Source organism: Acipenser ruthenus, chromosome 1, assembly GCF_902713425.1.
Source record: "Acipenser ruthenus chromosome 1, fAciRut3.2 maternal haplotype, whole genome shotgun sequence".
NCBI lineage: Eukaryota > Metazoa > Chordata > Actinopteri > Acipenseriformes > Acipenseridae > Acipenser > Acipenser ruthenus.
The window spans coordinates 60,074,317-60,097,950 of record NC_081189.1 but is presented as its reverse complement, the minus strand read 5'-3'; the positions used below and the strand labels follow the sequence as shown (position 1 = coordinate 60,097,950).

Here is a 23,634-nt window from a genome sequence, read left to right as displayed (position 1 = left end):
ATTTTTTTTTACTTTTTTATTTGCCATAAACATTAAATTGAACATTGCCATTTATAGTAACATTTTCAAGATTAAATGGCATTTGTGAATTGAAAGCAGACTGATTTCCCACATCTGAGGGAGGATTCACAGAACAGCCAGCAGCCACTAGACTGGCACTTGGGGCCGACATCGAGGGAGGGCTTCTGAGTGTGAGGCCGTGGATGAAGGGGATGTATTTTTGTAGGAAAGGATTCAACTCCAGGTTTAGCGGTCTTCAAGAGAAGTCGACCAATAATTTCGGAGGCTGTTTTCACACCGTTGACCAGTAACTGACAATTTCCCTGGACTGTACCAGCATTAGATAATATGTGGACAGCAGTGCTGCGGATTCAGTATTTGTGTAACATACTGTAAGGAAATTTGATAGTCCATATTATATTGTTAGAATATTGTATGTATGGTACTTTCAATGGAGAGATATTGAGCACAGAGTTTAGGTGGGGTATTTTGGAATGCAGGGTCTGTCTCAATAAATTGCAGATTTGACTAGAGGGAGAGCAAATATAACCATTAAGGGCATTTCTGAAGAAGGTCCCCTATTATGCTGCTTGCTTGCATGGGGGGATGTGAGAATCTCAGTGAATCTACAGATGTAAAGGAATGTGTGTGAGGCTTGGAGACTTGCCACGTACAGGTATAGTGAGGAGGGGTCATAAATGACATCATTAAATGGGTGTGTTTTGGAATCTACCAAACTGAAGTGAATGCATTGTCTTGGTTTCAGTTCTAACAATCTCACTGCAGCCCAGAGTGACACAACTCTGTACAATAGTTCTATTCTTGTATTACAGCAATAAACATATTTTTTACTTTCACTAATATTGTTTTTCAGTTTTCATCATTTTTTCCTTACATTACTGAAAGTCCAGCTCGTTCTGAAATGGGAGGTATCATGTTTCTGAGGTAATTAACACCGATAGGTTCACGGGAGTACCAAACTGATTTGTATTCTGGATTTTTTCTAAGGGGGTGAAGGTAAAATTATTTGGCATCCGAAGGACACTTTTGTAAATATTTATTAAAACTGTTGACAGGGCACATAGAATCACCAGGCTGGGCAAACATGTAACCATGAGTACTTTCATGGTTGATTTCATTGACATTTCTATGTTTTTTTGTTTGCTCGTTAAACGACAGGTTCACAAGCTTTAGACCATTTTCATCTGTATTGATGACAAACGACTTCTGTGTCAGGTTGCGCAGTCCCTCTCATCCGCGGCGAGCAAAATAGAATTGTATGTCGAACCAGACCTTGTTTAAAAGCCTAATGGCTGTGTCAGCAGAGAGAGCAGGAGAGATTTGAATTTTGTTTAAATCTGTTTCTGAAATCGGAGGGTGGCAGTGGGATGTATCTTTGCCAGATTTTCTGTAATTCTTAGTGACAGAGATGAAAACATTATTGGATGATTTGAACTCTATTTCAGTTATTATGTTGCCATTTCTACCTACAGAAACACTGTTTAGATAGCGATTTATGCCAGCTCTTAGACCTAGAAAACTGAGATGCTGTATTTATTTCCTTCAGTGTTTCTAACTGTTGCATAAAATGCCTTAGAATGTTGTTCAATTGAACACTTGACAGTTCTACAGTCCAAGCTGATGATTTTTTGTTTCAACCAATCATTAAAAACATTCATTGCCCATGAAGTTTTGTTCTTCTCAATTTCATCTAGTTGTCTGTTAGAAATATTAAGGTGTCTACTTACAGAATCAGTTTTTTGTTTTTTCTGAGATATTTTGTTCTGCTCATTAAGAAATTGTTCAAATGACAATCCTCCTTTAAGGTCAAAATTAACTTGTGGAAAGTCATTTTTAATTATTATTATTAAGGCGTAGTAATATTAATAGATCAGGTAAGTGAGTTGGTCTATGATGTCATAGCTGTGCGGTAAGACAATTATTACCGTACGGTCATGTGATCTTGCTCAGCCAATCACAGAACTTAATTTATCCAAGCCATATTATAAATATCGAATATAGTATAGTATATACATATGTTCACAAAATAATACAGAAAAACAAAAAAACTTATCTGAGTGTTTTAACTCATGTTTCCAATTTGAGTCACATTATTCCAAGGCAGCCAAATGCAGTGTGTGCCCTGAAGCGACTGTGGATAAACCAGGTGAAGGAGCCTTGTAGAAGGCATCAGTGTCCTGTGGTGTAGTGAAAATCATCCAACTGTGGGTGGGGTACAAAAAGGCTGTATTTCACACCAGCTTCACGTAGTTGAGCCTTCACTGGGTTAAGAGCGGCAGTCGTTTTGCCACGTCTGCACAGAAATCAGGAAAAATATATATTCGCCTCCCTTGAAAATATAGATCTCCCTTGTCTCTCGCCAACCATAATATCTTCTCCTTAACCTGGAAATAGTGTACCTTGAGGATATGGGACGGGGCCTGTCTCCTTCCTTAGGCCTCGGGATAAGAGAACGATGAGCACGATCTGGGATGGGGGGGATCCAGCTTATTCTCCCCAAATAAATCGACAAAGAACTGCGACGTGAAAGTTATCGAATCACGACCCTTCACTCCTTCCAAGACACCGACAACGCATAAATTGTTTTTCTGTCCCCTACCATCTAAGTCCTCGAATTTCCGTTTGAGCATCTCGTTCTCTGCAGAAAGACTGCTGCAGGAGGCCTCCAGCACCATCACCCTGGTACCTTGGAGTGAAGCAATAGATTCACGGTTTTCAAATCTAAATGATTCTGTAGAATTCTGGATCTTGTTCACCGCTGAGATCAGAAAGGCCAGGTCTTCGCCACTCCCTGGCTGGGGATTGCTGCCTCCAGCCAGGCCTGAAATCGGATCAGGCTGAGTCGCATCTGTGGCTTGTACCTTCTTGGTTTTTGGCTTGGAAAAAAAAAATCTTAATATTGCAGGAGCTCTTTTTTCTCGCATCTACACAGAAGCCATGCTCGACAGCGCCCCAACTAGTTTATTTTTAATTACTAAAACTTTGTATTTTATTTATTTTGCTAATAAGTGTTAGGACCTAACGGTATCTTAAATACTGAAATGTACACAAATGCACAAACATGCACTCAAATGCAAATGCAAAAAAAAAAAAAAGTTAGCTGTACTTGTATTTTGTATTTTTTACATGATCTTTTCACAAATGGGGGGACGGGGAACAGTTGGGCTCCGGGAAATATTCCATGACCATTAAAGCCCTGGTTATATTGAAACTCTAGTACATTACAAGCTCAAAGGGAACATGATGTGACACTTCATGTCCCACTAGAAAATAAATCAGCTGCTGCTACTGGTAGACAGTTCAGGGAGGGTAGTAAGTATTTTACACTTTACATGTACTAATGCCAATGCCATGAAATAATGTACCTTGTATAATTATTATAAATAATAAATGATTGCCCTACGTGCCTCTACCTCTTCTATTAATATAGCAATCTCCTGTGTCGTGAAGCGTGGTTTACGTATTCTCTCAGCGAGTGACCTACCACTTGCTGTTCTGACTTGCGCTGTTTTTTCTTGATCTGTGCTACTGGCGCTCGACATGATCGCCACTTCTACATTCAAAACAGAGCAGTGACACAAGCACATTCTGTCTCTTAAAGGGATCGTTGCCTGGCCCTGATTGGATAGCAGATTCCCCAACCTACTCAGCATTGATTGGCTGGGCGCTGTCACTGCGCCACTAAACGCACTTGCACTGGGTTTTTATTTTTATCAGAATCTCACTTTTGGAGAAACCATGGCCTACAGGGCAGACGTAACCATCACTGAAGTCAAAATTTTATAGGCTCGGATATGTGAGTGCTGAACATACATTTCTTATTCTTGTTTACATTGTTTCCTGACAGGACTCAGAAATGGCAGGTTATTTCACATATTCAGTACATGTTTATCCCATGCAGAAAACATGAATAAAGCCTAGAAAAATCTATCAATACAGCCTGACAAAAATGTCATATCAAATTAGATTATATGCTGATCTTCAAAATTAAAAGAAAAAATAAACGTAATCTTCTTAAGCAATATATAGGAGAATGCTCTGTTTTACAATTCTTGGCAAAAGTCAATATGTCCAAAAAGCTTAGTGATCTCTGTCATGATGGATATATAAATCAATACACTTTAAAGCTTAAAAGCCATAGAGCTTAAGGCTACCAACTGCATTTATTGTGTCAATCAAACTCCCTTTAAAACAGTTAAATCCTTTTCTATTATTAAAGTGGAAGCTACCCTCTTTATCCTATCATAATAAAATAATCTGCAGTACTGTATTTTATAATGTCTACAAATTTATATTAATGTTCAAATACTGCAAAAAAGTAATTACATTATTTAGTTTAGATTTGTAAAAGTAGCACATGCAATAGTAAAAGGAGTATAATGGTGTAATGCTTTGAAATCCCCAAGGAGTTTTGTGTACAACTTCAGTTTAGCAACAGAAAAACAACAGCTTTTAATTGAGTTTAGTACAAGTGGTTTTCACTCCTATTCTGGAACAACTAAAGCCCCTTTCAACACTGGCATGCTCTACCCGGGTCAGAACCTACTCGGGTCAGGACCCGGTGTGATGAGGGTCGACTACGCGATTTTGCACTGCTTTTGATAAAGCAGGGTTGACCTGGGTGACAGACGCACATACACAATGCGTGTATCAATGCCCCGGAAGCAGCTTGTTATGGATGCTTCCATCCAAGCTTCTCTGGATTGAACCGTCAGCCCAAATGTTGATTAGAGCAAATGTTTCTTCATCCCTGCTGCAATCTGGGTCATGGTGTCTCAATCAACAAAAATATTGCTAAACAGAAGAAATAGATACGTACCTTGTGGAAGAGCAACCTTCACGCAGGCGTGGCTGTTTTTTATTTCATCGGCTTACGAACGGCCATCATTTTGTCTCGCTGATGGGTCAACCCGGGTACAACCCAGGTACGTGGTTTCACACTATGCGGGATTGTGACCTGGGTAAGGGGTGCCAATGTGAAAGGGGCTTTAGAAATTGGTCTTTTAAGCACGCTAAAGTTCTTTCTCATTTTCTTTAAAAATGTGGCCCCCTGAGCCTTATTCACAAATCTTTGCCTCTCAAAGGTTAGTGTCTTTTGAAAGATTTTAAATGAGAATAGTCCAAATCAAATCCTTGTGAAACAAGGTTTCATGAATACCAGTTTTTACTTTGATTTATCAAAACAGGCTTTAAAATAACAGCTTTGAGAATCTTTTGTGAAAAACAAGCTAATTATTATTATTATTATTATTTATTTCTTAGCAGACGCCCTTATCCAGGGCGACTTACAATTGTTACAAGATATCACATTATTTTTACGTACAATTACCCATTTATACAGTTGGGTTTTTACTGGAGCAATCTAGGTAAAGTACCTTGCTCAAGGGTACAACAGCAGTGTCCCCTACTGGGGATTGAACTAATAGTAGGTACCATATCTACTGAAACCGCCCTCCTGTCTGTCACCAACTCACTTAAATGTGCCTGAGCTGCCTCTCTCTCCTCTGTCCTAATTCTCCTCGACCTCTCTGCTGCCTTTGACACTGTTGATCACTCTATTCTACTATCATGTCTTGCTGACCTGGGGATCTCTGGCACTGCTCTGGCCTGGTTCTCCTCCTACCTCTCCAACCGCACTTACCAGGTAACCTGGCGTGGAGCAACCTCCACACCTCACCCTCTCTTAACTGGAGTCCCCCAAGGGTCAGTCTTGGGTCCTCTCCTGTTCTCTCTCTACACCCGCTCCCTGGGCCCCCTCATCGCATCCTATGGTTTCTCATACCATTTCTATGCTGATGATGCTCAGATTTTCCTCTCCTTCCCCACCTCTGACTCCACCATCTCCTCCCGTATCTCTACCTGTCTGTCTGCTATTTCCTCCTGGATGCACTCGCATCACCTCAAACTCAACCTCTCTAAATCTGACCTCCTTTTCTTTCCCTCCTCTGATCTCTCCATCTCTGTTCCTCTGGAATCTACCACACTCTCTCCCTCTTCCTCAGCTAAGAACCTTGGAGTCACCCTGGACCCCTGCCTCTCTTATTCCCAGCACATCTCCACTCTGGCACGCACTTGCCGATTCTTCCTGAGCAACATCCGAAGAATCCGACCCTTCCTCACCAACTATGCTACCCAGCTCCTGGTCCAGGCCCTGGTACTCTCCCGCCTAGACTACTGCAACTCCCTCCTGGCTGGCCTCCCTGCGTCCGCCACCCGTCCGCTCCAGCTCATCCAGAACTCTGCTGCCCGCCTAGTGTTCTCTCTGCCTCGCTTCGCCCACGCTACTCCACTACTCCGCTCGCTCCACTGGCTCCCGATCACCGCTCGCATCCAGTTCAAGACTCTTGTACTAGCCTACAGATGCCTTGACCAGTCTGCACCCAGCTACCTCCAGACCCTCATCTCTCCCTACACCCCCACTCGACCTCTCCGCTCCGCCTGCACTAGAAGACTAGCTCTACCACCGCTACGCTCCCCTGCCTCCAAAGCCCGCTCCTTCTCCACCCTTGCTCCGCAGTGGTGGAATGACCTTCCTACAGATGTCAGGACTGCCCAGTCCCTGACCACATTCCGGCGCCTCCTTAAGACTCACCTCTTCAAAGAGCACCTGTAGAACTCCTCTGTTTGTATCCTGGGACACTATCACCCTTCATGTAAATGTGCTTTATTTTGCTCTTATCAGCCCCTATTTTACTGCATTTAATCCTGTACTTCAGAATACTGTAATCTGCCAAGTTTTTAACCTGTAGTACTTTGTATTTAATCACATCCTGATGTAACTATCACTATTTAATCATATCCTGATGTAACTATCACTATTACCTGCTGTATTATTGAATTGTGGTTTGTCAAACTTGTACTTTACTTGAACAAAAGTTATTGTATTTCTTGCTCTTATTGTATTACTTGTATTGTAACGCTTGAAATGTTTTTGCCTACGATTGTAAGTCGCCCTGGATAAGGGCGTCTGCTAAGAAATAAATAATAATAATAATAATAATATTTTAAATAATGTAACGTGTGGTGTATTGAACGCCACAAGTTTAAAATAAATGTTGTTTTCTGTATGGCTGTAAGAATACGTAGTCAGAGCTAGGCTTCTAGTGATTGGTTCACCTGTGGATAGAAATAAGGATTCCCACGCTTCTAACAGCAGTCTGAGCTTGACTATGAAAGTAAGAAGTTTTGTTATGGATAAAATAAAGTTGCATCACGAGGAACATAGAAGAATGTGTTGCCAACTAAAGACTGAGTAATGAAAGGAAGACATATGCCTTATATACATTATGTTTGGTCTGATATATGATTTATATTAAAATGAAATGCAATTTCAGTATCCCAGGGACTCTCATTGCTACTTTTCCACATTTTTTCTGAAAAAAGCTTCTAGTAAGAAATGAGTAGTGTATGCTTTCCACTGAAACATATTAAAAGCTTGGGTAATGGGAATGGTGTTATGATTTCCCTCAAGTGGCTGGTAAGTGTTAGTGCAGGAAATGCGAGCCACAAAAACAGACCTTCTATGAGCTCCATGTATGGTGGCTTGTAAAGGCCAGGTAAGACACACAACTTTATCTGATGTTTAGAAGGCTTCTGTTGCTTGAATGCTGAATGATTTAATGCTAGTATTCAAAAAAGAATGGAAAAAAAGGTTATGCCATGAGAAATAAATGAGATACCGTGGCAGTGTGGCAGGGTGAAAGCCCTGTCGAAGCACGGGTGTGTGTGCGTGTGTGTGAGTGGATTATTGGGTGGCATGGAGGGAGTTAAAATCCCTGGTGTATAAATAAAGTGATGTGACAGAGAGTGAATGAATCCTAGTCAACAATCTCCCTCCCAACCTGTGAGGGTACGGTATAACAGGAACAATGTGCCCCAGACTGGATGGTTTGACAGTTCATTCCAGGGTCAGTTGGAAGTCAGCCATCCAGAAAGGGGGTGGAGCCACAATACCAGAAGTCATCGCCTTAATGTGATAGACGATGTGTCAGTCACGGATTGGAGGATGCGTGATTGGACTCGCCACCAAAGGAGGCGTGACTAAGGGTATTTCAGGGGGTGTGGCCAAGCAATCTGTTCCTTGGTTATGGTTGAAAAAGACCTGTAAAGGATGAACCAAAGCAAAAGTAAAACCGTGAGTGTTTGTATTTGTTTGTTAATCACTGCTGTTTTGTAATTCTCAGACGGCTAACAACTGGGAGCTGTCGCTGTCAAGCCAGCATCCAACTCGGATCAGAAACACTGCAACAGTCACAAATAACTGTGCATTCACCACCAGCACGGGAGCCCCGCAAAAGAACGCGGAACCATGCCTGTACACTGCTGTTGTCTTATTATTATTTCGGGACTGAAACCCAGTATTTCGCTGTGCAAACTACACATAGCTGTGTAGTTGCCAGCGCAATTATTGAACGGTGCCAAACCACTTTCAGGAAAATAAAAGAACTGTTTGCACCGTGAACTGTGCCTGTGTGTTGTTGTTTAAGCACTATATCACCACTGCACCTGTGCACTACTAACCACTTTGCCACAGGCGATCACAGGTGTTAGCTTGGGTAGTGTGTGAAAGTAAAATGTTGGTGAAGGTGAAGGTGAAGGGCTTTGTTTCGTGTTCCATACTGTGGTGTATTTACGTCCATGTTTCGTCTATATTACTGTGAGTGTTTTTGTATACCCTTTTATTTTGGCCATTGTGCCATTTGTTTTGTTCCTGTCATTTTGTGTATTATTATTATTATTATTATTATTATTATTATTATTATTATTATTATTATTATTATTATTATTATTATTAAATGTGGGCATTAGCGCTTCACTGTACCTTCTGTGTCTGAGTCTCCCTTCCTGGTAGAAACAGCCTTGCCAGTGATGCTGTCCTGTCAGAGTTGCTTACAGTATGTGGTCAGGCTTTAAGTTGTTGGTTTTGAGAGACGTATAATAATACATATAAAGAGCTTAATGAGATTTTCTGGCACTAGATAGTTCCTTACTTGATTAACATCTTTCCCTCCAATGCAGGTGCGCGCAAATCAACCACTGGATCTGGCAAGGTGAGCAATGCTGTTAAGTTACTGCCCAATGTAGTTTTTTGCTTCAGAGTGGTCTGTATAAATTTTATTTGGATAAAATATGCCAAAATAACAGCACTGTTATGCAGTACTAGAAATGCTTGAACAAATTAGTTTGCCTTGCCCCATTCTGTAACAGATTTATATGCACTTCTGAATTTCAGTTATGTTGATATTTCTGCCTTTCTTTTCCACAGTAACTTGAATTCAAGAGGTTATTTTTTATTATTATTATTGGCTTACTTTTTCTGTTTTTAGCCAATTGCAATTCCCTTCCTGGCATCACAGAAGAAATCATTGTCAAGAACAAGCAAACCAATTACAAAAAATAACTATTGTACCGGTTTTATCACATTTGGACTCAAGCTATATTATATGAATTATACACCGTGTAACAAAATTATTTATTTTTTTTTTGGTTCCTGGGTAGTAAGTGTTATTTCCTAATTGCTTATGCCTCAAAAGTATAGAAAATGGCTATTATTCCCCACAAACTTTGCTTTTGTGACCAGGACAGTGATATTTTGAAATTTACCTATTTTCCAGAACATTCCAGATAGATTCAGTGCTGAGTAAACTTGGAGTAACTTCTAGAACTTTCTAGAACTTTCCAGTAATATAAATAGTAGTATAAATACAGGGGCCTTAAGCCCACCAGTTCAGTTTAGTTCCAGCTGCCTAAGTGGATACATATCTGCATTTTTCTGAGATGGCATCAAGGTCATAGGAGACTTCAAAATGGTGGCATTCCTGATGGGTCTCCAAGACGGTTTTACCAAGTTTCCCTGCTATCTTTGCCTTTGGGACAGCAGGGACACCAAGGCGCACTACCACAGGCGGGACTGGCCACAGCGGACCGAGTTCTCTGTGGGGAGGAACAACGTCAAGTGGGAGCCACTGGTGGACCCCCGGAAGGTGCTGATGCCACCACTGCACATCAAATTGGGCCTTATGAAACAATTTGTCAGAGCTCTAGATAAGGAGTCGGCAGCCTTCAAGTACCTTCAAGACTTCTTCCCTAAGCTGTCTGAGGCAAAGGTCAAAGCCGGTGTCTTCGTCGGACCACAGATAAAGAAGATCCTGGAGTGCAATGAATTCCCCAAGAAGCTCACTAGTAAGGAGAAAGCGGCTTGGAACAGCTTTGTCGCAGTGGTTCGGGGCTTCCTGGGCAATCACAAGGCCGAAAACTATGTGGAGCTGGTTGAGACTCTGGTGAAGAACTACGGCACAATGGGCTGTAGGATGTCCCTCAAAGTCCATATCCTTGATGCTCATCTTGATAAATTCAAGGAGAACATGGGAGCGTACTCGGAGGAGCAAGGCGAGCGCTTCCACCAGGATATACTGGACTTTGAACGCCGCTACCAAGGACAGTATAACGAGAACATGATGGGAGACTACATTTGGGGGCTGATTCGTGAAAGTGATTTACAGTATAATCGTAAATCTCGAAAAACTACTCACTTCTAAATCTTTTGTAGTCATTTTTGTATTACTTTAGTATAAATACATGTTAATTTGGATTCATATGTTGTTTTTTTCTGACTTTATGTGAACGAAAAGACACAAATTCGCCCGTTTTCTCATTGGAAATAGGTAAATTTCAAAATATCACTGTCCTGGTCACAAAAGCAAAGTTTGTGGGGAATAATAGCCATTTTCTATACTTTTGAGGCATAAGCAATTAGGAAATAACACTCACTACCCAGGAACAAAAATTGTGTTACATAGTGTTATAGGTCCATTTTTTTCTAGTGTCTAATATTTACAGTGTGTTGCCTGTTTCAAACATACAGCAACTACACACACAGTAGGCTTGGCAGAAACATTAAAAATCTCCTTCATCTCAGTGCTGCAAAAAAGCTTGTGTAGTTACCAGGAGAATGACACTTAGGTCAGTGAATATATAGCTCACTAGGGATGACATACAGAAATACTTGTTTTTAGGTTGGTTTCCGCTCACTTGAGGTCCCTTGAGGGCCTTTTAGAGTGTTTACTTCCACAGCTTGTCAAATGGGTTATCTGCAGACATCAGCTGCTCCTTTCATAGACACTGAGTTCTGCTTCTTACAACTATTTTTTGAAACTGTGCCTGGTGTCAAAACATGTGATACAAAACTGCAGCAAAAAAATAATGTTCATGTTAGTACTGTGTAAACGTTCATAAGGGATGGTATACTGTGAATCAAATTTAACAGTGTTCAGGCCTTCACTGTGCACTCTCAATGTCTGACTCCCTGACAACAATGTATTAAGAACAGCCTGATTACTTAACAAAATTAGAGCACCTGGAAAACACAATTTCAGTAAGCAGGTGTTGATGTAACATGTAAACAATGTATGTATTTCATTATTGTTCTGTTAAATCAAGTGTTAAACAATACAGGTGATATTTTTGGATAGCAAGGATGTCTATATTTAAGCATGGCCCGGTAACCAGTTTTCCTGACACACAAAATAAAGGGCCAGGAAGAGGAAAAGGGACTATAGAAGGAAAGGATCTGAGATAAAACATAGCCATGATGGAGCATCTGTACCATTTAGGTTTAACAGATTTGTTTAACAAAAGGAAGTCATAATATAATAAAAAATACCCCCCAAACTGAAAGCATAGTAAGATGATTTTTTTTTTTATATATATATAAAATGGTAGACCTTTGTAAACTTTTAAAAGACTTAAGCAAAAACTGTTGTCAATCCCCTGTCCATTCAGCACTACATTATCAAGATATGTTCAACAGCAGCATCTATCCTTTCAATTCTCTACAGTAATAAAAAACATAAGTGTCCAGCAAAAATGGTTTATCTGATATGAGGTGTGGAAGCATAGCAGCGTAGCGGTGTGCAGTACAGACTAAAGGTGAAGCATTGTGGATTTTTTTTTTTTTCTTCCTGGAATAATTAAAGCACGACCAATAATGATCTAAGCAGTATTACATACAACACATGATAATATGGTGAACGGGGGCGAAATTAAACATTAGGAAAATGTAAATTATATTGTAACTTCTTAACCCTCAAGTTTCTGTACAATAAAAGACTCTGAGATAACACAGCATGATACAGTACTGTAATCCCCTCTTTATTGGTGTTAAGATGAGGTTACACAAAACCACTTTTTCAGTGGCTTGAAACCTGGTTCCAGGAGACCGGCAGTCCTAGTTTGAGGCACCTTTGCTGTATCAAACATGTATTGGCCTGAAACCTAGTCTCCTGAAACCAAGTTCCAAGCAACAGTGTCTTCGTGTTTCCTCACCTTTAGTTTGAGCTATTTTGGCTATGTCAATATTCAGGTAAAGTGGTTACAGATAGAGTGGTTGTAGAGTTTAATAAAATTAATAATAAACAACATATATAAAATAATAAGAAATGTAACCAACAACCCTATTTTTAGTACTTTTTATTTTCTTTTGCCTTACAGGAGCGAATGTTCATCTTCATTCCTAGTGTTCATCAGTCTATATAAAACAAATTACACTTAACTGAAAAATATACCTGCTAATTTGCAGAAAAGGCATTCCCCTGTGTCCAACAGTCCTACCCGCTACAATATGTAACATATTATATACACTGCTTATATTAGACAGACCCATAACATGCTTTAGCTCCAAAGAGCAAGTCGTTTGTATTGAGACAAGTATAAGAATGACCACTAGGGGGTGGACTCTGATAATTTCTTCCCCCTGGGACAATGAGATATTTTTCATTTTAAAACCATAGCTCACTGAAAATAAATTACTGGTGCACTCCTGGTGGTCAATTTTATACTGGTCTCAATAAGTAACTTCCACCATGTTCATGTCAAATTTACTAGTAATTTATTAAACATGCCAAATATCTATGTCAAAGTACCGAAAAAGTAATACATGATGACTTCATGGTATTGAGGGTTGAACAATGAACAAAATTATGAGGAGAAAATTCTAAAAGGCTGCATGCTGTTTGTGGCACTGGTAATGCAGAGTCACTAAACCATAAACAAACTGCATCTGGTACCTGCAATAGCACCTTTTTCATATAATTTTCTGCAGTATGACCTGATTTAAGTATTCAAACTGAAGACATCACAAAGCCCTCCACTCATCAGGAGATTTCATAACCTTGATGGCTGGATTACAAAACCTAGTCATGCAAGTTCTTAGTAATGAAGTAAAACCAAGTACAATTACTAATGTTACAGCAGATAAACATGACAAATATCAGCCTATTCTAATATCCTTGACAAATTGCAACTAAGCAAAACTTTCCTTTTGACCTTCAACCTACTCTGTAGAAGATGCCCACAGCTTCCAGCATGAACTTGACCTTCTACAGTATCTTATGAGGCTTAGGGTTTCTTGAATGTGTGCCTGTTTTTAGTTACAAATACATTTTAAATGACAATAAACGATCACTATAAAAAGCCTAAAAACTATTAAACAAAAGCACAGTCTAGTTAATTCATCAAGGACATTGATGCATTATGTAGTGTCATCATAGCTTTTTAAAAACTATTTCCAACACTATGCAACAGACACTTATTACCACAAGGTGGCACTCTTACCTTAGGAAGAACAAATCTTCACACTTGCAGCAAAAATAAATGTAAAAAATAGAACACTAGTTGAAGTAAAAGCAATTAATCATTCTTGGGACTATTCGCTGAATATTAACAGAATATCCTAAAACATTCAAATATTATCATCTATTTTTTCATACTTTTGCACATATGTCCAAGCACTATGTGATTTACATAACCTTCATGCACACATTGCCCTGAACAAAAATTATCTAAACTGTGGCAATAAAAAGGTTTCAATAAAAAAGTGTAGGTATTAACATTATTATTATTATCCCAGTCTGTCAGGAATCTGGGGCATTTCCAATACTATCACTATATATTATCGTATATGTTCTTGCAGAACACCTGCCCAAAAAACAGATACAACCAGATGGTAACTTTACAAGTAAAGTTGTGGGGCTTGCTTTATTGAGAAAGTGGTCAAAGTAGCTGATTTGTGTCAAAAGTCACACTGTTTACTAATTGTCTCATGCTTAGAAAGTTCTATGACAGTTAATTCAACAGTGGGAAGTAGCCTACTGAAAGAAGTTGATGTGGTTACTAAAACAGCTGTACCTCTTGATTGGTAGACGCCATTCCTGTTTTGATTTCATATTTGAATAGCTGAGAAGTAGAGGAAGATTTCATTTGCTCTAAGTATTTGTCTAACTTTTTGGGAAAGTGGTCAAAACAGCAGTTATTTCTAAAAATTCACAGAAAAAGTAGTTGGTGCGGTTACTAAAACAGGTGTACCTCTTGATTGGTAAAAGTTATTTCTGTTTTGATTTCAGATTTGAATAGCAGAGAAGTAGAGGAAGATTCCATATACTCTAACTTTTTGTCTTACTTGTTGGGAAAGTGGTCAAAGTAGCTGATTTGTGTCAAAAGTTACATCGTTTACAGTAAATAGAATGTTGGAAGTCTGGGAGTTTTTAAACAATGGGGAGCTTTAGAATGTTGAAAAAAGTCCCATTAAAGTGAATGAAGATGGACAAAAAAGGACAAAAAGCTTAATAGTTTAAAAAGTATAAAATATATCAAAAAGTATTCAAGCACACTGTTCCAGACCGGTCTACACGTTTTAAAGTTTGAACAGCGTTTCTAGCTTAAACGGTGTAAGAGAAGTAGCGTGCCAAAGAATAATAATAACTAGATGGTAACTTTACAAGTAAAGTTGTGGGTCTTGCTTTATTGGGAAAGTGGTCAAAGTAGCTGATTTGTGTCAAAAGTCACACTGTTTACTAATTGTCTCATGCTTAGAATGTGCTATAATTTCAAATTTCTCAAAGTTCTATGACAGTTAATTCAACAGTGGGAAGTAGCCTACTGAAACCAAGTTCTCCTTGACACTAGATAAGTGTGGGTAGGTATATATATATATACAAATAAATCATACTGCATTTCAGGAACTGCATTGAAATTCTTGATTCAGCTTCACAAGTGCTTTCCCTTTATTATATTAACAGTTTTCAGTTTAGCATAAAATAGCATCATTTAAAAAATGTACAGCAGCTGGACTCAAACATTAAGGGGACACACACGCCAGTCCTTAACTGAGTACACAAGCGTCCATAACTGCAAGTTATGAGGAAATACATTCAGTTTGTGAGTGTCAGTGGCAGAAAGGGCAAACGCAATACATTGATAAGCAGAAATCAATATTTTGGAGATGATTATTGGAGGGGCCAGTGCCCCTGCTTGCCCCCCCCCTTGTGCACGCCCCTGCAAGGGACTTTCAAACTGTAAGGATTGTTTCAGTTCAGAATTCCTGGAAGCATCTTTAGCTTCTCATATCTCATAAACCTTACGAGATGCTGACATTTAAATGCTACACATATATACAGTGCCTATAGAAAGTCTACACCCCCTTTCAAAATTTTCACCTTTTGTTGCCTTATAGCCTGGAATTAAAATGCATTAAAATAGCTTTTTTTTTTCATTTATCTACACATCCTACCCCACAACTTCCAAGTGAAATAAATATTCTAGAAATTTCTAGAAAATTAATTAAAAATAAAAACACTGAAATAGCTTGGTTGGATAAGTGTCCACCCCCTTGTAATAGCAATCCTAAATTAGCTCAGGTGTAACCAATCGCCTTCAAAATCACACACCAAGTGGCCTCCACCTGTGTTAAATTGTAGTGATTCACATGATTTCAGGATAAATTCAGCAGTTCCTGTAGGTTCCCTCTGCTGGGTAGTGCATTTCAAAGCAAAGACTCAACTATGAGCACCAAGGTGCTTTCAAAAGAAATCTGGAACAAAGTTGTTGAAAGGCACAGATCAGGGGATGGGTATAAAAAAATATCAAAGGCCTTGAATATCCCTTGGAGCACGGTCAAGACGATTATTAATAAGTGGAAGATGTATGGCACCACCAAGACCCTGCCTAGATCAGGCCATCCCTCCAAACTGGATGACCGAGCAAGAAGGGATCAGAGAGGCTACCAAGAGGCCAATGGCAACTTTGCAAGAGCTACAGGCTTTTATGGCCAAGGCTGGTCAAAGTGTGCATGTGGCAACAATATCCCAAGCACTTCACAAATCTAGCCTGTATGGTAGGGTGGCAAGAAAGAAGCCATTACTCAAGAAAGCCCACCTTGAATCTCGTTTGAAGTATGCAAAAACACACTCGGGAGATTCTGTAGCCATGTGGCAAAAAGTTTTGTGGTCTGACGAAACAAAAATGGAACTTTTTGGCCTAAATGCAAAGTGTTATGTTTGGCGCAAACCCAACACAGCGCATCACCCAAAGAACACCATTCCTACAGTGAAGCATGGTGGTGGCAGCATCATGTTATGGGGATGTTTCTCATCGGCAGGGACTGGGGCACTTGTCAGGATAGAAGGGAAAATGAATGGAGCAAAGTACAGAGAAGTCCTTGAGGAAAACCTGCTGCCCTCTGCAAGAAAGCTGAAACTGGGACGGAAGTTCACCTTTCAGCATGACAATGACCCAAAAGCACACAGTCAAATCTACACTGGAGTGGCTAAGGAACAATAAGTTAAATGTCCTTGAATGGCCCAGTCAGAGCCCCGACCTAAATCCAATCGAAAATTTGTGGCATGACTTGAAGATTGCTGTCCATCAATGCTCCCCAAGGAACTTGATAGTTTGAACAGTTTTGTAAAGAAGAATGGTCAAATATTGCCAAATCTAGGTGAAAGTTGGTGGAGACCTATCCCAACAGACTCACAGCTGTAATTGCTGCCAAAGGTGCTTCCACCAAGTATTAACTCGGGGGGATGGAGACTTATCCAATTATGATCTTTCAGTTTTGTATTTTTAATCTATAATTTTTTTCTGAATAAAAACGTTTTTCCCCTTAACAGTGTGGAGTATGGTGTGCAGATAAGTGGAAAAAAATCCTCATTTAAATGCATGAAACTCTGAGGCATTTCACAAAATGTGAAAAAAGTTAAAGGGGGTGTAGACTTTCTTTAGGCACTGTAGTTGTACTTTTACCAGCCTGGGTAAGCATGCTTCTTAACTTAAAGTCAAGCATGAAGTTAAGTAAAGAGTACATTTTAAAGATTTACTGAAACACCTCCGGTTGTACAACATACAAAGATTTAGTTACATACTTACATTCAACAAAACAGACTTCATGTGTGTTTTCTGTAAACATGTGAAATGTTCTAGTAAAATAATTCCCCCACACCAAAACAGGTAGTGAGGTTTTAGGAATTTAGGCACAATAACCATTTTTGCACATATAAAAAAAGTGCAGTTTCTTGATAAATATTTAAATACCAGTTATAAACCCCAGAAATAATACATGCAGAGTTAATAATAAACACAAAAGTGGTAAATAATGTGCATTTAATAATGTGACAGCAGCTTTTGCTACTAGGAATTACAAAAAGAGCAGTAAAAAATCCGATACAAAAGTCGTTTACTAAACAAAGGCTTAACCATTTCATTTTTAATGTATTCAAGAACCAATATTGATACATTCATTATTATTTTTATCATTATTTCATTTCATAACATTTCTTGTGTAATTTTACACACACAGCGGGACAGTACGGTTATGTTCACTTATTAATGTTTTGGTGCAGTTAAAATATGCCCTTACTAAAAACAGTATATGAGAATATGCAGTTTGTTTTCTGGAGTCGTTGTTACAGGAAACAAAGGATTTGGTACAGACTAGCTATGCAACTATGTTTCAATAAGCAGTTACAAACAGGTACTCTGTTTTCTTCTAGTATGTAAAAGAACCCACTGTTCCCAGAATGGACAGACAAGAGGAAAACTAGTGATGTGGTGTAACTGTGACTTACAAACTGCCAATTTTCAGATCCACGCTTGTAAAAAGCTGATGAAGAGGTTATTTTGCATAACTCAACACACAGTAGCTCTCAACAGTTGTAGCTGCAGACTGGTCAAAGATGGACATATCAGTCATTATTTGGTGATGTTGAAAATGCACAATAATGGCACAGGGAGTTATTGTAGTTTAGTTTAATTATTACTGGATCCCCACGACTGCAACAATTAAAACAGAAAGCTGTATTGTGATGCTTTGTCCTGAATACATCTCTTTCAAGTAACCATTAGAAGACAAGGGAATCCGTATTGCCTTTTTAAATGTCTAGAAGTCCTAATTGGTTGTAGTATTCATGTCGTCTTCAAACGTCTATTCACCACTCCAGCTCCACAGGATATTTTCCAGTAAGGCATGCCGTACAGTGGCCAAATTTCTGGTTGGCTTTCTTGTTCCCAGAGTCGTTGCCACCTATCATCATGTCTTTCTCTTCTCGAGATCTGATACCACTTTGCACAGCTGATACCAGCCCGTCAACAGAGAGATAAACCACACTGGTTGCTCCTGTACAAATATGTCAGAAGAAAGAAATGATTAAATATAATATTCAAAAATAAGGAATGGGCAAAACTAAAAAAATCACCTGCAAATCTTAACTACATTTTTTGAACAAAAACAATGCATCCCTGACAGCAAAGAGGGCATGTCATATCAGATGGATGGTTTGTAAACATGAAGCAAAAGGGAAATGTGAAAAAGACATTTTTGAAAAAGGAAACATTTAAGAAAAATGCATTATTGACACAGCCAGAGGCTAAAAACACAATGAAAAATAAATGGTCATGAAAGGGTTACATTTTCTTATACAATACCAACAGAGGGCAGAATACAGCTGTGTAGAGTATAACCCCAATATCTTGTAGCATTAGTTCTTTACCATCAGCCCTACATGTTAAGTTATGGAAGTAACATTCACCTATGTAGCCAGCAATGTCCTCAAATTCAGGTCTGTTGGCGATGAGCTCCTCTTTGGTTGGAATATTGATCCCCATGTAACAGGGGAATCTAATGGGCGGGGACGCCACACGGATGTGCACCTAAGAAGTAAGAGTCATTGGATCTGTTAAAACCGCTGAAGTTATCACTATCTCCAAATGTTATGCCTATACTTTTTAGGCGGATACAAGGGAGGTTTTAAAACCATAAAATAAAAGCAGCACTCCATCAAAATAATCACGCTCTGTTACTTACCTCTTTAGCACCGGCTTCTTTCAGTAACTTGATGATGGGAGAGATTGTATTTCCCCTTACTATGGAGTCGTCAATGAGCACAACCCTTTTTCCTGCAAAGTTATCAGTTAAAGCTCCAAACTTTTTGGCCACTCCAAGCTGCCTAAGGTGTGTGTTGGGTTGAATAAATGTTCTTCCCACATAGCGGTTTTTGCAAAGTACTTCCACGTACGGCAGCCCAGACTAGAAAAAAGGCATATCAAAAAGAATGTAAAAAATGTAAATTATGGTTCAATGTCAAACATGTATTATGCATTTTAAAACAAACTGAATAGATCAACAACTATGCTAAGGGATAATAGGATTTAGTAAAATGGTACTCATTAAAGTAATTGTAGCTAACAAAATAGTTCCATGGAATGCACATCTATTAATTTCATAGGTCTCAAAATGTGCAGCTTTGAAAGAAACACATTGTTATAGCAAACAAGTATTTTCCTTTTAAAACATGTTGTCTAGTACTGCAATAGGTTAAAGAAGCCATGCTTTTTGACTGCCTTGTACTTCCTGGGTCATTTCACTTGGAGAGTGAAATTGTCCCCGCCCTTCACTGGCTTCTTTCTTGTCAATAACTACTCAGCTGCTTCCCCTATTAACTGGCATGCTTTCAGCCAGTAACATGCTTTCACGCAGAAGACACTCCTGCAGCACAGATTACCCAGGGACTACAAATGAAAACAGATAACCCAAGAATAAAAGAAAGTAGTACCAGATATCCTGTTTTAAATTGAAAATACATGTGTGCTTTAACACGTGTTTCATTCAAAACTGCACTTGACACCCATGTAGCTAATGGAAGTGCAAATTGGCTCAAATTTATGGAAGTATTTTGTTAGCTACAATTACTTTACATTTTCACGGAGCACACTTCAGTAAAATGTAAAACATTGCCGCTTGCTTTTTACTCTCTTGAACATCGTCTAAAATGAATTAAGGATACAATTGAGCCATCCTGAGTGTATGACCCACCCAGTCTGCAAACAACAAACAACTGGTTTGTCTTTTACTCAACATGGTTGATGACTAAACAGAGACTATTTTCTTTCACATTCTATGCCGTTTTGGGTCAGCACCTATAAGAAAGATTTGTGAACTTGGGCTGTGCACGAATGACTTTCACTATAAAAGCTTAAAATACCTGTTGAGCATAGCCCAGTGCGGCTGGAGTGGCAGATTCAGGAACCGTGCTGACCACATCTGCATCTACCGGGGCTTCAAGGGCAAGCTGCCGTCCACAGCGCTGCCTTACAGAATACACCATCTGACCTAAAGGTTTAATATGTTTATTCTCAAAAACAAAGTGTGATCAAAACCCCCAAACCCAAAAGAAAAAACGTTCCATCACAACAATATGAATTTTCAGTATCTGCCATTTATGTGAAAGTCATACCACTGGGTTTAACAGGTATAATCATATTAATATACATATATGCAATTATAGATCACCAATAATAAACTGTACCATACATTTTAGGAAAAAGCCTAAGGAAATTTACCTTCAAATATCGAGTCTGGTCTTGCAAAATAAACATATTCAAAAATACAAAAGGCTGGAAGGTCTCCTTCTGGCCTGGGCATAATGCTTAAGGTTTGAATCCCATGTTTTGAAATCTGTACAATCTCTCCTGGCAGAACTTCCCGGTAATACCTAAAAGAAAACATATAGGCTTTTTTTAAATACATAATAAATAAAAATAATAATAATAATAATAATAATAATAATAATAATAATAATAATAATAATAATAATAATAATAAATAAATAAAATATTTAAAAAAAAAAAAACACAACACCCTAATAAGGCAGCAGTTTATGTAACTCATCCAGAATTTCCAAGATCCATTATAGGGTAGACTGGGATATCTTTTATAATTTGTACTGTTTGTTTTCAAATGATATGTTCTTTGTTATACATATCCGCTAAAATTACAGGACATTTTTTCAAGCATCAGCATTTCCAAGTATGAATGAAGCCATAAGTAATTTTGTCAATATCCTTCCAGTTGATTGCAGTGAGTCGTTTTGCCGTCATACATCCCACTGATAGTTGAAAAGACATATCTTTGGGCCCCGCCGTACTACTTCTCCAGTAATCTTAGTTAAAGAATCCACTACTATGGACCAGCAGTTCACCAATTTTGGACAAGACCACAACATATGAACAAATGTGCCACTTTCTTGATTACAATACCAGCACATGTTGGAGTCCCTTACCCCCATTATATTTAACCTTCTAGGTGTAAGATACACTCCATGTATGAACTTATAGTGTATTAGTTTATTTTAGGGCTGTCAAGCGATTACAAAAATGAATCGCGATTAATCTCACGATTAAAAAAATTAAATCTTAGTTAATCTCGGTTTTAATCGCATATTAAATTGTTACAATTACTACATCCATCTAATTTAAATTTGTTTTATTACTGATGCTATTGTTTTTATTATCCTTAACTGTAAATAAAATGGTTTAAAATGTATTTATTTAACCAGGAAATTTACCCATTGAGACCACCACCAAAATGTACTTGGGGCAATAATTTAGAAATTACAACACAATAAAATGTGCGGTTCAAGCTTGATCAGCAGCATACAGAGATCAGAAAACATAATACATAGGATATCTATTTTTAAATGTGATTGTGAACGGAAATAAGTTTTTTTTTTTTTAATAAAATTATAAACATGTAGCTATAGTAAGCACTTCTAGGAAATGAACTGTTAATTCTGAAGAGAACATAAAAAAAAAAAAAACCTGTCATCATATCCAAAAACTGCAAACTAACAATTTTTAGGCTTTACATACTACGCGCAAAAGGAAAAAAAAAAAAGGAGCAATGCAGCCTAACTCATTTAAAAAAAAAAAAGTATTATCATACTTAGCTTGATATGGGCTTGCAGCGATCCTGCATTTCTGTCGAAACTGGTGGGTTTAATTTGTTGTTGTTATTGTCTGTAGCAAAAGAGCTGCTAGTGTATTTTGAGAGATGAAGGCGTATTCAGCACGCAGCAGACTAGATGTACTCGTGTTTGATACTGGAACTCACTTTGACAGTAGACAAGTAAGCGTCTTTCTGTCCAGTGAGCCCGTCAAAAAAAAAAATCCAATTCATTTTTAGTGCTTTGCTCCATTAAGCGGTTCAGTGACTAACTTTCTATTTAAAACAATAACTGCACTCAGACACTCAATACAATGTTGCCGCAGTCGGGACTGAAGTACGGTGTGCTGAAAGGCTCAATACACAGCAATGCGATTAACGTGCCTTAATTAATCTCTAAAAACATTTACGCGTTAAATCGCAGAAGTTAACTGCGATTAATTGACAGCCCTAGTTTATTTCAAACTGATTTTGATATTTTATGCATATCCTTCCATACCCAGGACCAGGTCTCATGGGTCAATTGTTCTTCAATATCCCTTTCCCATATTTTCTGAATTGGGTTACATATTGTGGGGTTTGGGTTTAGTTTTTTGTAAATATTGGATGCAATGTGTGAGTTTCTCTCTATAATTTCCATTAAAGTGATTTCTAATTCTGTAGTTTTGGGAGTTGCTCTTTTTCCGAGAAATTTGGTTAAGATGAGTAATTTTTAAGTATAAGTAGAAGTCTTTGTTTGATATATTATATTTATGATTTAATTGTTGAAACGACATTATTGTTTCAGCTTCAAAAATGGGTTTTAGCTTGGATATACCTTTGGATTCCCAGACAGCATTTTTTAACGGCCTGCCATTACATACAATACCACCATTACACCATAAAGGAGTATTCGGGGACCATGAGCCTTCATATTTCAGAGCTTAATGTAACGGGCTGGCAATATCACATGAGAACTTTGGGTTATTTATAGATTCCCAATATCTAGGGGTGAACCATAGAGACTTTAAGGATAAGTTACTTTTATTTACTTCCAAGACCTCCTGCTCTATAACCCCCCACTAGGACTGATCCAGTTTTGTATAATAAGCCCATTTTAATGGATATCTTGCATTAAAAAATATATAATATTTATAGATATCTGGGAGACCCAGACCCTCTTTATCCCTACCCATTGACAACTTCAGCCTGCTAATTCTAGGAACCTTTCCTTTCCACAAACATTACTGAATAAAGCATTAATTTTTTTAAACCAATTTCCATGAAGAGGCAAGACATTCATTAATTGTATCTACTCCACCCCAGAGTGTCAGAGGTAGATCCTTCCAATTGTCTAAGTCCTCTGAGATTTTTTTAGGAATATTGGACATATTGTATGAAGCTATTTCCTCTATTTGTGGTTTTAAAGTTACACCAAGATATATAATTCCATGAGGGGCCCATTTAAAAGGTAGTGAAGCTAGGCTGATTTTATGACAATGAACATTCAACGGCACTGCTTCAGATTTCCTCCAATTAATTTTGTATCCTGAAAAGCGGCTAAAATAGTCAATTAATTCTAATGC

At 38.4% G+C, this 23,634-nt stretch overlaps 1 protein-coding gene across 1 annotated transcript in view; it reads right to left on the bottom strand.

Moving 5' to 3' along the window:
- Window positions 1-17,437: 17,437 nt before the first annotated feature.
- The window catches only part of LOC117421370 (amidophosphoribosyltransferase-like), a 33,619-nt gene continuing 27,422 nt past the window's right edge, over window positions 17,438-23,634 (bottom strand). The window contains exons 7-11 of the mRNA XM_034035683.3: window positions 20,689-20,840; window positions 20,331-20,458; window positions 19,154-19,375; window positions 18,879-18,999; window positions 17,438-18,466 (exon numbers count right to left, since the gene is read on the bottom strand). Coding sequence (XP_033891574.1) covers window positions 18,279-18,466; window positions 18,879-18,999; window positions 19,154-19,375; window positions 20,331-20,458; window positions 20,689-20,840 — 811 coding nt within the window. The 3' untranslated portion in view covers window positions 17,438-18,278. The remainder of the gene's footprint in view (window positions 18,467-18,878; window positions 19,000-19,153; window positions 19,376-20,330; window positions 20,459-20,688; window positions 20,841-23,634) is intronic.